General features: G+C 43.2%; 1 protein-coding gene across 1 annotated transcript in view; it reads left to right on the forward strand.

The window, feature by feature from the left end:
• The first annotated feature begins 26 nt into the window (after window positions 1-26).
• PHEX (phosphate regulating endopeptidase homolog X-linked) overlaps window positions 27-16,186 on the forward strand; it is a 204,100-nt gene continuing 187,940 nt past the window's right edge. Inside the window, exons 1-3 of the mRNA XM_032330228.1 lie at window positions 27-962; window positions 6,253-6,321; window positions 12,667-12,828. Of these exons, the coding sequence (XP_032186119.1) occupies window positions 845-962; window positions 6,253-6,321; window positions 12,667-12,828 (349 nt within the window). The 5' untranslated portion in view covers window positions 27-844. The remainder of the gene's footprint in view (window positions 963-6,252; window positions 6,322-12,666; window positions 12,829-16,186) is intronic.

The following is a 16,186-nucleotide window of genomic DNA, read 5'->3' on the forward strand; positions in this document are numbered from 1 at the left end:
AAATCTTGTACCATTTCTTCTGTGGTTGTTAATAAGCTTAATTCGAATGCTCACCACAGAGAGGAAGTGCTTTTTCTTTCTCCTTAAAAAAAAAAAGTTCCCGTCCAAACCATCAGCCTCTGTAGGTTGCCTTAATTGCTGCTTTGCACTGCACTGGACTATGACTCTGATTTTTGGCACATGCCGTCATACACCAAGTTCCTAAAATAAAATGCTCCAGGATATCCCAGGAACTCTTAGAGGGCTTTAAAAAGGGACTTGCACACCGAAACAATAGCTTGGATGGAGACAGTTGAGGCGAGCAGAATGATGAGTGCACAAGAATTACGTGATTCACTGAGACCTTAGAGCAGGGCCGGAGAATCCTCGCCACCTAACTTATCACGGTTTGGGGGAGTTTGATGAGAATCCAGTTTTGATAAAGACAATTGTTTTTTCCTCCCTAAGTGACTATACATTTAAATAGCTAAAACATCTGTTCAGCCACATAGTAAAACATGTACACTCAGAACGCCTGAGAGAAGAGCCTGCCAAATCATCGGTTGCGAGCGACTTTGCTGGGGGGGTGGGGTGGGGAGAGCACCAAGATAAAGCAACCACTGTTTGTTTTGTCTGGTCAGGGGGAAAGCCAAGGCAACCAATATTTGGGGTTTCTTTTATTTCATTTGTGGAGAAATATTTGAGAAAGGGTGGCGAGGGAAGATTTCCTGACGGGACTTCTTCAGCTGTCTGTTAGTAGAAGAACAAGAGGACCTTGGATGTCAACGCCTAACAGACTCTTGAGACCAGCCACCAGACCACAAAAAGTGACTTTCTCTTTGCGTGGCCTCTGCGTACCCTCCTGATGGAGGCAGAAATGGGGAGCAGCACGGAGACTGGAAAGACCGCCAACAGAGGCACTCGAATTGCTCTGGCTGTGTTCATTGGCGGCACCCTGGTGCTGGGTATGATCCTCTTTCTAGGTAAGTGGGGCGCTGGAGGCCAGGGATTGAGGCGAGTGCAGTTACGTTTCCTTGTGCTTTATTCTGGCAGACCTGGTCAGGAGGCAGGTGGAGGGCTGTTTGAATGTGTGAGTAGGTGGTGTATCCTTAGCTTCTGTTAAATATGCAGAAGGAAAAGGAGCCCTTTCTTTAGGAAGTCGAAGAAATAAATACGTGCCACCAGATGTATAGTCCAGAAATGCCAAGTGGGTTTCAAGTGGCTTCCAGCGGCTGGAGGACTCAGTTGCACTGCGCAAACGTTTTTTTTTTTTTTTTCTTTACACATTGCATTTTACATTTAGCAAAATGAGGGTTTATGAATTCATAGTCAGATACCTTCATTTATTTTGTGAGGAAAGACTATGTTATGATCAAAACCATGCTGGAATTTTTTTTTTTTTTTTCCATTTGAGTTTTGCTAATGTTTGCCTGAATGAATCATGAACTTTAACTTAAAAAAAAAAAAAATACAGGGATGCCTCGGTGGCTCAGTGGGTTAAAGCCTCCACCTTCGGCTCAGGTCATGGTCCCAGGGTCCTGGGATCGAGCCCCGCATCGGGCTCTCTGCTCGGCAGGGAGCCTGCTTCTTCCTCTCTCTCTGTCTGCTTCTCTGCCTACTTGTGATCTCTCTCTGTTAAATACATTTAAAAAAAATGCAAAGCAGTCTTTAAATGTGCCCCTTAGGGGCGCCTGAGTGGCTCAGTGGGTTAAAGCTTCTATCCTCAGCTCAGGTCATGATCCTGGGGTCCTGGGATCGAGCCCTGCATCGGACTCTGCTCAGCAGGGAGCCTGCTTCCTCCTCTCTGCCTGCCTCTCTGCCTACTTGTGATCTCTGTCAAATAAATAAAATCTTTAAAAAATAATAATGTGCACCTTAAGGATATTCCTCAATGCCTTTCTAATCCAGTGACTCTGGTGGGATGAAATTTTAACTCTGTTTTTCTAGATTTAAAAATTAATATGAAGGGAAACAGAGGTTGTCCTTCCAACATTGGAAAGGTATTGTGATTCAATTATTTTAATGACCCTTGGTGACAATGATGTACCCAGAGAGTATGATGATGAAAAGCATATTCCTATGAATAAGAATGAAATGTCATAAAAAGCGGAGATGGATTTTCTAAAATTGCCGGCATTCTGGACCCTTGATTATTAGCCTTTGTAGTTTCCTCATACAGCCCATACTATTTCATGAGCTTGAAAGCTATATGGGAACAAGCCTCTATCCTTAGGGGATTTGAGGTGCAGTCTGAAATGCAGCGAGCCTGGAAATGTTCTTTGGCTCGCACAGGTTGCAGGAGGCCGTGTTTATCCTGGCAAGGGAAAACCAGTGATTCGACTTGAAAAGAGTTAGGGTTGTGTTGCTGAAAACTCTGCTAAAACCAGCAAACCATCTTTCCATGTTCTCTGTGGCTGCAGACTTCGGAAATTAGATAGGTTTATTACTTTCTGCTACAGCTAAACCTCCTACTCCTGCAGCTGAATTTGTGGATCTCAAAAACTTTTCTGAGATTTCTCGGCACTTGGGGTTTAGACATGTGTCCTCTCCTGAAATTCAAAGGAGAGGAAGATGATATGGTCATGCCCATATGGGAACTGCATACAATGTGGGAAGTGAGTACAAAGTTAGACTATTTGTGTTTCACGAACGCTCCCAAACTTCAAAATCCAAAGGATGATCGTTTATGTAAAAATCCGCACTCTTCTCAATGTTTCTGCAGCTTGAAGCATTTGAAATTCCACGGTTTAAGAACGACTGTATTCTGAGGCTGTTATGTATTAGTTGAAATATTCTCTCTCTCTCTTTTTTTATGATTTTATTTATTCATTTGGAAGAGAAACAGAGACAAGAGAGAGCACCAGCAGGGGGAGAGGCGGAGGCAGAAGGAGAAGCAGACTCCACACTGCGCTGGGAGGTAGAAGCTGAGCTTGATCCCAGGACCTGGAGATCATGGCCTGAGCTGAAGGCAGATGCTTAACCATCTGAGTCCCCCAGGCACCCCTAGTTGGAATATTCTCAATGGGAGCAAATCTTTGTTCCTTGAGAGGAGATGATTATTCAGAAACAGCTCTAAAGTTTTTAGAGCACAGTAAAATTCATGAAACCAGGCAATGCTATGGGTAAGGAGGCCTGCCTAGAGCAGAAAAAAATAATTTGCAGTATGCCCAGTTACCTGGCTCTCACTGCAGATTTCTAAGAGGAGCTCTAATGATGTCAGAGAATAGAAGTATAGCCTCTTTACACCTGCGCTACTACTCGGTGTTGCCCTTGGACTGGCAGAATGCGCCCCACTTGGAATCCCGAGGTGCCCCCCCCCTCCAAGAACTACTGATTCAGAATCTACATTTCCATACGATCCCCAGGTGATTCATTTGCAAACTAAGTCTGAGAAGCCTTGCTCTAGCTGACAACATCCCCTTGGATGTCTATATTTGGGGATATTTGCTTTCAGATAAATGCACAGTCTTCAGGAGGTTTTTGTCAAACATCTCTGCACTATTTCAGACCTTTTCCCCCCAGCCTTCTCCACTGCCTAGTCCCCCAGGCTTTGCCACCCACCTCCACCGTGCACTTAGTGAAAAGTCCTTGTCTGAAAATCTCCAGGGACCTGCAAGGCAATGCTCTTCCTGACAATATTCTGGTTAAGTCCTCTTCTCTTCAAAGAGCTTCCTGGTTGGTATTTTTCTGTCTGTCCAAATTTAGGCACATGCCTGCAATTTCTAGCATCCCTCCTTACTTCTTTGTATTTTCGGCTCTGGGCTAATCTCTTTCCTAAACCTTAGTCCTTCTACAGTAAGAGTGACTGCCACTGGCCTTGGGGTGGGTCTCAGAGAAGCTAGAAAACTAGAATTTAAAATGACAGGTAGAAGCACAACCAGTTTATTTTAAGGGGTCCTTTCTTCTCTACCTCCTCCCCGCCTTCTTCCACCCCACAGTCTATTCCTCAAATGTAATGGTTGGCAAACTTTTTCTGTGCAGGGCCAGAGTGTAAATATTTTCAGCTTTTTGGGCCATCCAGTGTCTGTGCTGCTACTCGACTCTCTTATAGCAAGAAGGCAACCACAGACGAATATGTACCCAAATAGGCGTGACTGTATTCTGATATAATTTGATTTCCGAACACTGAAATTTGAATTTCAGATCAGTTTTATGAAATATTATTCTTCTTGTGGTTTTTTCCAACCATTAAAAAATGTAAAAATCATTTTTAGCTCATGGGCTGTATAGAAACCAGCAGAAGACTGCATTTGGCTCATGAACCATAGTTTGCTGACCCCCCCACTTTATGGTCATTCTCACACTGTTGGTCTGAGGATGACTCCACTGCATTCTGCGTCATTTCTGCTAGTTAGAGAAAAATCTAAAATGAGAAACCAAACTGTTCCTTAAGTTCCTTAAGTGATTTTTAAAGCACCTAATCAGTAAAAAGTAACATTTTCTTTTTCTATATTAAAAATATTATTGTTTCTGGGGTGCCTGAGTGGCTCAGTGGGTTAAGCCTCTGCCTTTGGCTCAGGTCATAGTCTCAGGGTCCTGGGATCGAGCCCTGCATCGGGCTCCCTGCTCAGTGGGGAGCCTGCTTCTACCTCCCCCTCTGCCACTCTCTCGTGTTCGCTCACTCAAATAAATAAAATCTTCTAAAAAAGATTTATTTATTCCCTTTAGAGAGAGAAAGAGAGAGAGAGTGCGCAACCCGGGAGGGGAGATCAGGGATGGAAACCACACTCCCCACTGAGTGTGGAGCCTGATGCAGGGCTTGATCCCAGGACCCAAGATCAGAATCCGAGCTAAAATCAAGAGTTGGACACCCAACCGACTGAGAAACCCAGGCACCCTTAAGATACTTCTTTTCTTAAAAATAGACCTGAGATGCTCCATAGGCAATTTTCTTTTTTTAAATTAAAAAAAAAATTTAATATATTTTTAATTTATTTTTTAATTAAATGTATAATGTAACACAAGTAAAATGGCTGTTTGGAGGATGGCAGCAGAGAAAAGAACAAAGAAAAAGCAGGCTCCTCTTAGAATGTGGGTTAATAACAAATACAAATCACCACACTGGCAAGAGATATACACAGGCCTTCCGTCTCTATCAGAAACACAGGTACCGCCATGTTTTCTTATCCTGCTTCTCAGCTGAGATGCCACAAAAGGCCTCGGCTCCCCTTCACCCCCCCACCACTCATCTCTCCGCAGCCACATCTCCGAGGATTCCTTATTTCTGCTCACAGACTACAGCAGTCATGAATTTCCATGAACTTCCTTGGCTACCAAAAATATTTTTGAAATCTAAACTCACATCTGCTAATGCCCAGGTGCTGCCTGGAGTTTACAAATAGGGCGCCCTTCTGTACTTCTGCAGAAATCCATTTAGATAATACTGTCAGCCAGATGGGGAAGATGAAGCCATTGGTGAAAAGCTAATTCTATCTCGCAGGGTTTTTGTTTTGTTTTGTTCTGGTGGGAGTAGGTGGAAGCTTGGTCCACGAGCCGCAGGTCTGGTGGCTAGGCTGAGTTTGGTGGGAGGAGGGTGTGTGGGGTACACGGCATATCATGACTCCCTTGCTAGATGACTGAATAATATACGGTGTACCCCCCCCCTCCCGCCGTAACACACACACCATCAGAACTGATTCTGAATCTTATCTAAACATTAAATGCCACGCATACTATTTTTCTCCTTCTAGTCTGGATTTGCTCCCAATGACATAGTTGTAAATTTCATTTTTTTCCCCCATCTCTAAAACAGGAATGTAGTTGTAAACAGAAAGAGTGAAATTATGAGACTTAAATCATAGATAACTTGAGATGGAAGAGACTTGAGAGATCATCTAGCCCAGTGGCTCTCAAACTTGAGTGTGTATCAGAGTCACCTGGAGGGCTTTGCCAAAAAGCACATGGCTGGGCCCCACCCCCAGACTTGCTGATTCAGGTCAGCGGTAGGGCTCAGTAGGTCTTTCTAAAGAGCTGCCAGGGGATGCTGCTCCGGAGGCTTGGGGACCCCACTCTGAGAAGCACTGATCTGATTGTATCCACTCCTCTTATATTCTAGAGAACCCAATTTCAGAGCAGCCGAGTCTCACCAAGGTTACTTAGCTTGTGACCAGAATCTGGTTCGGTGATACCGAGCCCCCTGGATTTTTGAACTCCGGGTCAATGCCGAGAAAGACGAACTGATATCAGATGTCTAGCATATGTGCCTGACTGTGGGTTACCTGATGGGGGTCTGCTACAAGACAGTCATCTCTTTATTTTGGTCTGTTTTTCCAGTGAGTCAAGGTTTCTTAAGTCTCCAAGCTAAACAGGAGTACTGCCTGAAGCCAGAATGCATCGAAGCTGGTAAGTCCGTTTTCCTTCCTGTGTCAAGTTATCATTATGGTACCTTGGGGAAAGGAAGAGGAAACAGTTGGTATTTTTAGTGTTCTGTTTGTTTGAGGTTTACCAAGTACAAAATGCAATTTTGATGAACCTTTCCATTTACCTTCGATGGGAAACGCTCAGTGTGAAATTGTGGAGTATTGGCTTCCTGTTTTTCCCTTCCTTGCAAAAAAACAGCTGTGTGGTATTCCAAGTCATTATAAGAAAATCTAGAAGGGGCTTGGAAGGCCAAATGGCTTTTCTTAAGACCCGAACAGAGAGACCATCAGCCTTCCTATGGTCTCAGCTGGATATAGGTCCCTGTTTACCCTAAGCAGTCTCTCTGTATCATTTGGTCAGTGGGTCTGACCTGTCTGCCTCTGAGCAGGGATCCTCCATCAATCTTCGCTTCCACTATCACCTGAAGTCACTTTGGGTCATTACAAGTCAAGCTTGTCTGGAGGTTAAAGGGCCATGCATCAGTGGGTACTCCACAGTGAATATGAGTGTTTAAACTCACCTCCGTTTTGGCATAGCTTATATTCCCTCTATAGGGAAGAAGGAATAGGGCTAGGGCCTAGATTTGCAGGACCCAGATTTCAGCGGCCCACCCCTCTTCTTTAAGTGGGCACGTGGGCACAAACACTAGTGCATTTTCCAAGGGGAGAGTCATAAGGATTAGTTAAGCACATGGCCCTTTCACTTTCCTCTTGGTCTTAAGAGATTAATGAAATAATCTGCCAAATATTTATTCCAAGTCAGGCACTGAGTTAGCAGTGAACTTGAATGACCAGGTAGGGGAAGAAAGACCATCAATAAGCACAAGGTGATCAATGTGGAAGAAAAAGATCGGCTGGTGGTAATGTTGTGCAGAAAATTAAAATATTCAAGTACAGTAATGTGATAGCAAGGACAGGATGGCTAGATTGGGAAGTCTGAGGAAATGATGTTGAAATGACCCTGAATGATGAGAAGGGACATGTGTGAAGATCAAGGAAAGGGCTTTCCAGGTACAGAAGAGCTGAGGCAAAGGTCCCAGAGCGGAAGAACTTAAGTGCATAGGGGACAGAGTGCAGGTGATGAGAGGCTTAGTGGGGAACTGGGGTGTCAGCGAGTGTGGGTTTTTCCTAAGTGTGCTGAAAAGCCTCCAAAAGATTTCAGTAAAGACAGAGACATGATCTTATTAGCATTTAAACGATCTCTCCGTGCACACCTGGACTCGGAGAGTCTTCTTGGGTGGGGAACAGACCACAGGGAGCAAGACGGAAGAAGGTCCACAGGAGGGAGGTTATTTCGGTAAGCTGGATGAGACTCGATGCTTTCTTGAATTCCAGAGATGGAAAGGCAGAGTGTAGAGGGTTTAGGAGCCAGAGGGCTGCCAAAGGATTTGAAGTGGGCTGTGAGAAAAAGCAGAGAATCAAGGTGATGCTTAGATTTTTGGCAGTGGCATTAGCTGAGTTAGAAAAGACTTGGGTAAAAGAGCTTTTAAATTCAGAGGCCTTATACAGAGGTAATGGATTAGACAGTATGTTATTTTTTGTCCCTTTTTAAAGTGATCTATATATATATTTTTAACCAGTCATTGTGTTAAGTGACTTACATATGCTGCTATCTCATAAAATCTTCATAAGAACCCCATGATGTCAGTGCCTTCACCAGACCCAACTACAGATGAGGATATGGAGGCTTCTGGAAGCTAAATAATTTGTTCAGGATCACATCCTGAGTTTGGTGCGGCACTGGGCTTCAAGTTCATGTCTGTTTGCTCTCCATCAGTGCTTTTGTGTGATAAGGCCATACCTGGTAACTCTTCAGCCTTGGTCCTGTCTTGCCTTTTTCATAAGGATAGACCTACCAGAGTCTGGTGACTGGATAACAGTTTCAGCTTCTCGATCTCACCCCGGAAAGGGTGAGAATAATTTGGGAATTCCCATACCCTTTCCTGTTTGCAGCTTGAGCCGCTGACCTAGGGGATTTCAATGGAAAGGGATGAGATGAAGTAGAGTGGACCACCAGGCGGAACTGTCAGAGGTCACATTTTAGACTTCATGTCACCTTGTGATTTTGCTGTGGTTGGGTCCTTGCAGATGTGTGAAAATGAGATTTTCTGAACTGAAAAATTTTCAATTTGAGAAGGCAACTTTTGGTATGGAGAGCCACATACCGTATGAGTTTTTTCTTTATTACAAATTGTAATAACGCAAGAGTAAACCTTACAGAATGCCGTTTGCTATGTCGTCTCCTGGCAGCTAGTCTGTTTTGCCTTGCTGTTCTGTTTTTAATTTTCACGTTGGTGAACAGCTTTCTAATACTGAAAAAAAATACTGATTTTTCTGTCTCTGTGACAAAAGGCTCACCAAGGATATATCCTCTTCAGTGTAACATGAACCTCACTGTGATTAGGGACCTGCAGAACAGCTGTTAGGTACACACTGTATAAATGGGCCCCTGGGAAGGTTTCAAATGAGAAGCAGCACAAAGGCATGCGCGGGAGGTGGAGCGGGGATGGAGTGGAGGGGGTGGGGGCGCGCATGCGTGGTGGAGGCCCGCGTGCGTGCATGGTGGGGGTGCGTGCGTGGTGGGGGCGCGCGTACGTGCGTGGTGGGGGTGCGTGCGTGGTGGGGGTGCGCGTCTAGTCGTGCAGGATGGAAGTCGTGCTTGTCTAGTCGTGCAGGGTGAAAGCTCAGAAGTTGGAAGCGTTTGATGACCTCTGGACCATTTCTGAGCAGGTGCCACCCGTTTCTGAAAGTCTCCTCTCCATAGCCTTTTTTCCCTCCTCTTGTCCATTTCCTTTTCTCCGAATCCCTCTTTCAAAATAAAGGTGGAAAAAATTACAAGGAAAGGGCGTGCCAAATACAGTTGAGGGCAGACAAGCTGACTTGGGTTTGAAGCATGATCTGGCCACTTAAAAGCCATATGATCCTGGGTTGATTAAATAACCATCCAGAGCCTCTTGTTTACCATCTATAAAATGGGAATGCTGTTTTAACTTAGCATATTAGGTGTGAGATTGGGAGAAAATAGTGCTGGTTGTAGTAGTAATCCAGGTCTACAGTGTGTGATTCTTAACCCCAGACCCAGAGAACATTGTAACCGTCAGTTGGCAAGACTGGACCCGATTTCAGTTCTTGTGGTGGCAAAACTAACTCTTAACTTCTGTGAGACTGTTGTAGACTTTGTTTATACCACCTAGGAAAATATCCGTATATTTCCTATGTAATTATTAAGGTGCTTGTTTCAGGAGTGCCACTCCAGACATTGCTAGAGGTAGTATATTAGCTGTGTTCTATGCACTATATTAGTTTTCTAAAACCTGAAAGCCTATAAGCTCTGAAAAGTAACTCAAGAGTTTCGAATGAGTGTTTATGGAATTATAATAGCAAAAATTTGTATGTAAGGTTGCCAGCTTTAGCTACGTGCATACGTGGATGCTCAGTTACATTTGGATTGCAGATAGACAACAAGGCTGCTATTTTTTGGTATATGTCCCCTACAATATTTGGTACATTCTTAAACTGTAAAAGCTATAATTGATAAGAAATTCAAATTTCATTAGGCGTTCTGTATTTTATCTGGCAACCATATTTGTCGTGTGCCTGAGACTGTTCTGGACATTTCATATGTATTGACTCATTTAATTCTCATGAAGATCCCGTGGGTTATGGTTATTATGTCTTTTTATAGATGAGGAAACTGAGAGGTTAAGTAATCTGCGCAAGGTTACATAGCTTTGCACAGTGGTGTTGGCATTTAAACCCAGGCTGTCTGGCTCCAGATGATGCTGAACTTTCTGAAAAGGGCTTAGCATGGTTCCTGGTACACAGGAAATGCTCAGTATTAATGATTTTACTGTTAGCACCACCCTCTCCCTTGAGCCCTGATTAAACTTAAAGGCTCAGGCTGGTACATGGGGTGTGGTGCCTCTACCTCGGCATAAGCACTAGTAAGAGACCCAGTAATCCCTGACCTTATATGCAGTAACTTGAGAGAACACATAGTTGGGCCATTCACAGGTTTCTTTGATCCTCATATTTCTTTATTAAAACAAGTCTCTTTGAGTTTTCTCCATGGAACTGAGCAGGGGAAAAGGAGTTGTGGTGTCTTGACAACTGTGGTCCCTTGAAATTTGAAGTCACCATTCTCCTCCAGAAAGTGCAGCCCTGTGCCCAGCTGTGAATTATGAATGATGAATTGGGAGGTTGAAACTAGAGTTTTCCCACTTAGTGGGCTGACTTCCAAATTCTGTGTGAGTGATGTATTTCCCCGCTCTGTGTCAAGGCTGAGGTCAGAGCTGATCTTGCAGATTTTGTAGGTACCTACAAGAACGCTGGATATGTTTTAGGCTGGGGGCAGGGGGAGGTTTGGGAAGGCTGCCAAAAAACAATGTGCTTATGTGAATAAAAATGTGTGTGAAGGTTCTTCTGTGTGACTGTAAATATTTTTAAAAAATATTTTATTTTATTTATTTGACAGAGAGATCACAAGCAGGCAGAGAGGCAGGCAAAGAGAAAGAGAGGGAAGCAGGCTCCCTGCTTTTCATTGGGTTTTCATTACTTCAAATAAATATATCCTGGCATTAATTAAAGTATGAAAATTACCCAGAATGTCATCTTTCCAATGTCATTAAAATACTGGCTGCCCCCTACTTTTTAAAAAATTGGTGCATATCTTTGCGTTAGAGAGGTAGCCAGCAGTTGTATGACAGTTGGCAGGGAGTTGGAGTTGAATATTAGGAATTTTGGAACCTTCTCATTTTTTTTTTAAAAAGATGTTATGATTTGAGAGAAGGAGCATGTGCATGCGGGAGATAGATCATGAGTGAGCACAAGGCGGGGAGAGAGGCAGAGGGACAAGCAGACTCTCTGCTGAGCGTAGAGCCTAATGTGGGGCTCGAACTCAGGGTCCTGAGATCATGACCTGAGCTGAAGTCATATACTCAACCAATTGAGCCACCCAGATGCCATAAGAACCTTTTCATTTTTTAAAAAAGATTTTATTTATTTATTTGACAGACAGAGATCACAAATAGACAGAGAGGCAGGCAGAGAGACAGAGGGGGAAGCAGGCTCCCCGCTGAGCAGAGATCCCGATGTGGGGCTCGATCCCAGGACCCTGAGATCGTGACCTGAGCCGAAGGTAGAGGCTTAAGCCACTGAGCCACCTAAGCGCCCCTACCTTCTCATTTTTTAGTGAAAGATTTTTTTAATGCTCATGGATACGTATTTAAGTATGCAAAAACTTCCTCCCTGTTGACTGTATTACATATGTAATTGTGTGTGGGCTTATGAAAGAGGAAGAAATGGTAAATCAGTCTGTTGTGTCTTTCTGTTAACTTACACACATACTCCCCTCCTCTGGCCAGGTCCAGGGGCCAGGTCAGCAGCTATATCGTTTTACGGGGCTGAATTCCCTGCTAAATGGCCCTGAGCCTCCCTGCAGGCCCTGTGGGGGTTTCTTCCAGGGGTTCATTCCTCTGAGAGCTGCACTGAACGTCCAGGGGCTCAGGAATTCATAGGTGGCTTTCCAGGTCTTTATGGAGGTATATTGTACATACCTCTTTTAAATGTTTCAATATGACTTATGGGCCTCGGTTTCACCTTCAGCTTATGCTGTGGAACAAACTACCTTTGAGGCTTGAAACACGAGTGATTGAGTATTTCTTCTGATTCTGTGAGTTAATTGGGGGTTCCTCTGCAGCTCTTGCCTAGCCTCATTCATACAGCTGCGTTCAGCTTGAGGGTCCTCTGGTCTGGAACGTCCATGATGGCTTCAGTCACAGGTCTGGCACTTGGTGCTGATGGGTTATTTTCCATGTTGCCTCACCTCCTCCGGGAGGCTTCTTCAAAGGGCCATAACAAGGTCCTTCTAAGGCCTCGTTTTGAAACTCCAGCAGTCATTCAGCTGTATACTGTTGGTCACAGCAAGTCACAAGGCCAACCCAGATTCAAGGCAGGGAAAATAGATCCTGTCGCTGGATGGGATGAGTTGCGAGTGACCCCGGAGAAGGTTGAGAGGGATGGAAGGAAATACTGCACACGTCCTTGCAAATAATTTACCGTAAACTCCATCTGCATTCCTATCCCATGCTGCGCAGCTGTCCGGGGCGGTCCTGCAAAAACCATTAACACCAATACCACCAAGCTTTTACCCACTCAATCTGAATACAGTAATTTAATAGAGTGAAGTTGATTCAAGGAGTCATTTGAGAGGAAAAGTAAAAGCCAAGGCTGGGGAACTGGTTGATAGGAAACGGTTGTTTAATTTGGAAGGGAACAGTACACAGCGTTCACTGCTTCTCATTAATCCTATGATTTTCTTTTTAAATAGCTGCTGCCATCTTGAGCAAAGTAAATTTCTCTGTGGACCCTTGTGATAATTTCTTCCGGTTTGCTTGTGATGGCTGGATAAACAGTAATCCGATTCCTGAAGATATGCCAAGCTATGGGGTTTACCCTTGGCTGAGACATAACGTTGACCTCAAGTTGAAGGGTAAGTTTCTACGGGGGTTTGGTGACGCACTTTACAGAGAGCAGTACTTGACAGGAAAAACACAGTTTTGGATTTGAAGCATGCCTGCTTGCTTTTTAACTATATTAAATTTCATTTCTAAGATTTTTTAAAATGGAAGGTTAAAAGGAAAATTGTGGAATTTCAGTCTCCCAGATCTCAAATACAAGCCTAGCAGAGGCTTCATTTTGTTTGCATTCACTAATGTTAAATTCTGCTGAAGGATAACTAGCATTTCCTTGAGATTGGGAACAAAGGAATAGTTAATGAAAGTTGTTTTATATAATACACTTATTGGTTGTGTTCAGAGCAAACGGTCACATGTTTATTTATGTCCTGGATTTTCATGGCTACAAAATGTACTTAACACCTCATTGTCTTTTGAGAACTCAGGATGACCTTGTGTTTGTCATATTGTTCCTGTTAACTTCTGACTTGGCTCTGGGGGAACTTTCTTTTCTCCCGTGGCCTCTGTGGTAACGACAGGCTCACACACACATACTCACATATGCCTACGGACACATATACATGTGTGCGTGCGTACACACACACTTCAAAACTTGGAAAAGTCTTTCACTAGAGGCACTTCTGTTCGCATTACATTTATTTTTTTATGCTGAGCTATTGGAGGAAGGCACTTCAGGATGGAAGTAGGGAAATTTTAAGGCCAGATAAGGTAACTGTTTCAGGAAAACAATAATGTGTATATTTTAGGGTGCCCAAGTGGCTCAGTTGGTGACACGTCTGCCTTCAGCTCAGGTCCTAATCCCCGGGTCCTGGGATGGAGCCCTGCATTGGGGGGGGGTCCCCACTCAGTGGGGAGTCTGCTTCTCCCTCTCCTTCTGTTGCTCCTTCTGCTACTCCCCCTGCTTATGCTCTCTCACTTTCAAATAAAGTAAGAAAATCTTAAAAAAATGTGTATTTTTTTCTTTTTGATAACTAAATTACACCACATAACACCTAGAATTTTATTTATTTTTTATTTCATTTATTTTTATTTTTTTACTTTTTGGTTGTCCACAACACAAGTTTATCATCCTAAAATTCTCGAGGTTGGAAGTCTGAATGAGTTGGCAGGGCTTCCGGAGGCTCGAGGGGTGACTGAATGCTGTGCCTTTTCTGGCTTGTGCAAGCCACCTTCGCTCCTTGGCTTGTGGCCCCTGCTGCATCTTTACAGCCAGCACTGTCGCATCTTCAGCTCTCTCTCCAAGCTGACCTCTGACTTCCTTCCTCACATCTCTTTCTCTCTCTCTGATGAAAAGTCTCTTCTATTTAGAGAGGTAAGGCCCCATCAGTGACCTGATCACTCTACCTCACGATCCTTAACTGAATCCCACCTGCAAGGTGCCTTTGCCATATAGGGTGGCACAGTCACAGGTCTGGGCACAGGGGTGAAGACATCCTTGAGCAGGGAGGGAGCGCCATTCTAGTGCCAGAAGCTTCCCGCTCTCTCTGGTAGCCTGAGGTAGTCCTGTGCTGTAGCCTGACATTTAGAGCATTGCATTTGCTTAACTGGGCCCCCTAAAGCTTTTGTTTTTCATCCATTATGTAAAATAATAGGATCTAGAGCTTTTAGAAAAGATCTTTTCGAGAAACTTCCAGATCAAATGTGAAGTGAAAAGGTATGTTTTCTCTTTTCCATTATTGAAATTTTTTCCCTTGTTTTGGATATTTGAGACTTTAGAACTCCAGAAGGAATTTCTGAGAAGCTGGAAGAATCATCATTTTTCTTTCTACTCCATCTCCATTTCCCCAAGATTTTAAGTACATGAAAATTAAATGTCTCAATTTACATATGTTTTAATAACTGTAACTATTGGCATAGTAATTAGATACCTATTGTCAGTTGTAAGGAAAATGTACTTAAGCTTCACAGCTTATCCACAATATAAATTGTATGGACTTAAACTCTTGAGGAGGACTTAAAAGTTTCATAAGTTAGAATAAGTATGTGCTATAATGTCGGTTTTCCCCTAACCCAACAGGGCAGGTTCCCATACTATAGAACGATAAGACATTGAGAAATGAATTTGCTAATAATGATTTCCCTGTATGATATTAACACACATTTATCCTTCACCTACCATTCTTGCCTATTTCCTGTTTACCTTCTTTGGCTTTTCTTCCTAGACAGAGAGAAGTGTACACAGGTGTCACTGAAGTATAAGAAAAAGATAAGATTTGCAGATAGATGCTCCTTACATGTTAGTTAGAGTCAGAAGATTTCTATCTTCAGGGCATCGAAGCAGTTAGAATAATTTAAAGCTCTTCCTAGGGATGTCTTAATGTGAAAATGAAAATCAGTACCAATGTGCTTTTTCTTTGAGGACACTGTGTATGAGTTCCTTGAGCATTCATAGAACTATGACTTAATTGTTGAGAGGCACACAGAGGTTTTTTTGTTCACTTCCTTCTTTTAAAAATGGAAAACTTTACTTCTAAGCTAAGTTGGGAAAGTACAAAGAACCAAAAATTAAATGCAAAAAGAGTAACAAGAAAGTTGCTCATAAATCCACTCATGGGAATAACTGCTAATGGAGCAGTTGGGTATACATCTTTCTAGTTTTTCTTTTTTTTTTCCATTTGTGGGTATATATGCAAACCTTCATGTGCACACCCATCTATTTAAAAACCTAGCTAAAATTAGGCGTACTACCCTGTCATGGACTTTAAAAATGGTGTCTTTCTCATAAACACAGTTAATGTCAATAGATATATTTTCTTATTCTATATAACACTTTCATAAAGATCCATGTGTATTCCAGAAGTGGAGTTGTTGTATTGAAAGAGTTGTCACAGTTTAATTTTTGATGTGTACGTACAGCTGAATAGCCCTTCAGAAAGTTATTTCTAGGTCTTTATATATTTTCTTGCTGCTTTAAATGGTAAGTCGTCTCCATCAACTGGTTTTATTTGGAGGGGGGTGGTTTGGTGTGTAAAGTAGGGGTCAGCAAAGCATGGCCTGTGGGCGCAATCTAGTTCACTGCCTATTCTTGGAACTAAAGTTTCATTGGGAGGCTCTACATCCGTTCAGGTAGGCATTGTCGATGGCTGCTTTTGTGTTACATCAGCAGAGATGGGAAGTTGCTACGGAGACCACATGGCCCACAAGCCTACAGTATTGACCCTCTGACCTGTAAGGAAAAAATTTGCCAACTCCTGGTACCCATTGTAAAGCTTTGATATATCTATATTGGATCACGTTAGAACTGTCTTTTTTTTTTTTTTTAAAGATTCTGTTTATTTGAGAGAGCGAGTGAGAGGGAGAGAGCACAAGCAGGCAGAGGGAGAGGGAGAAGCAGGCTCCCCATTGAGCAGGGAGCCTGATGTGGGACTGGAT

The sequence above is a fragment of the Mustela erminea genome, chromosome X (genome assembly GCF_009829155.1).
Source record: "Mustela erminea isolate mMusErm1 chromosome X, mMusErm1.Pri, whole genome shotgun sequence".
Taxonomy (NCBI): Eukaryota; Metazoa; Chordata; class Mammalia; order Carnivora; family Mustelidae; genus Mustela; species Mustela erminea.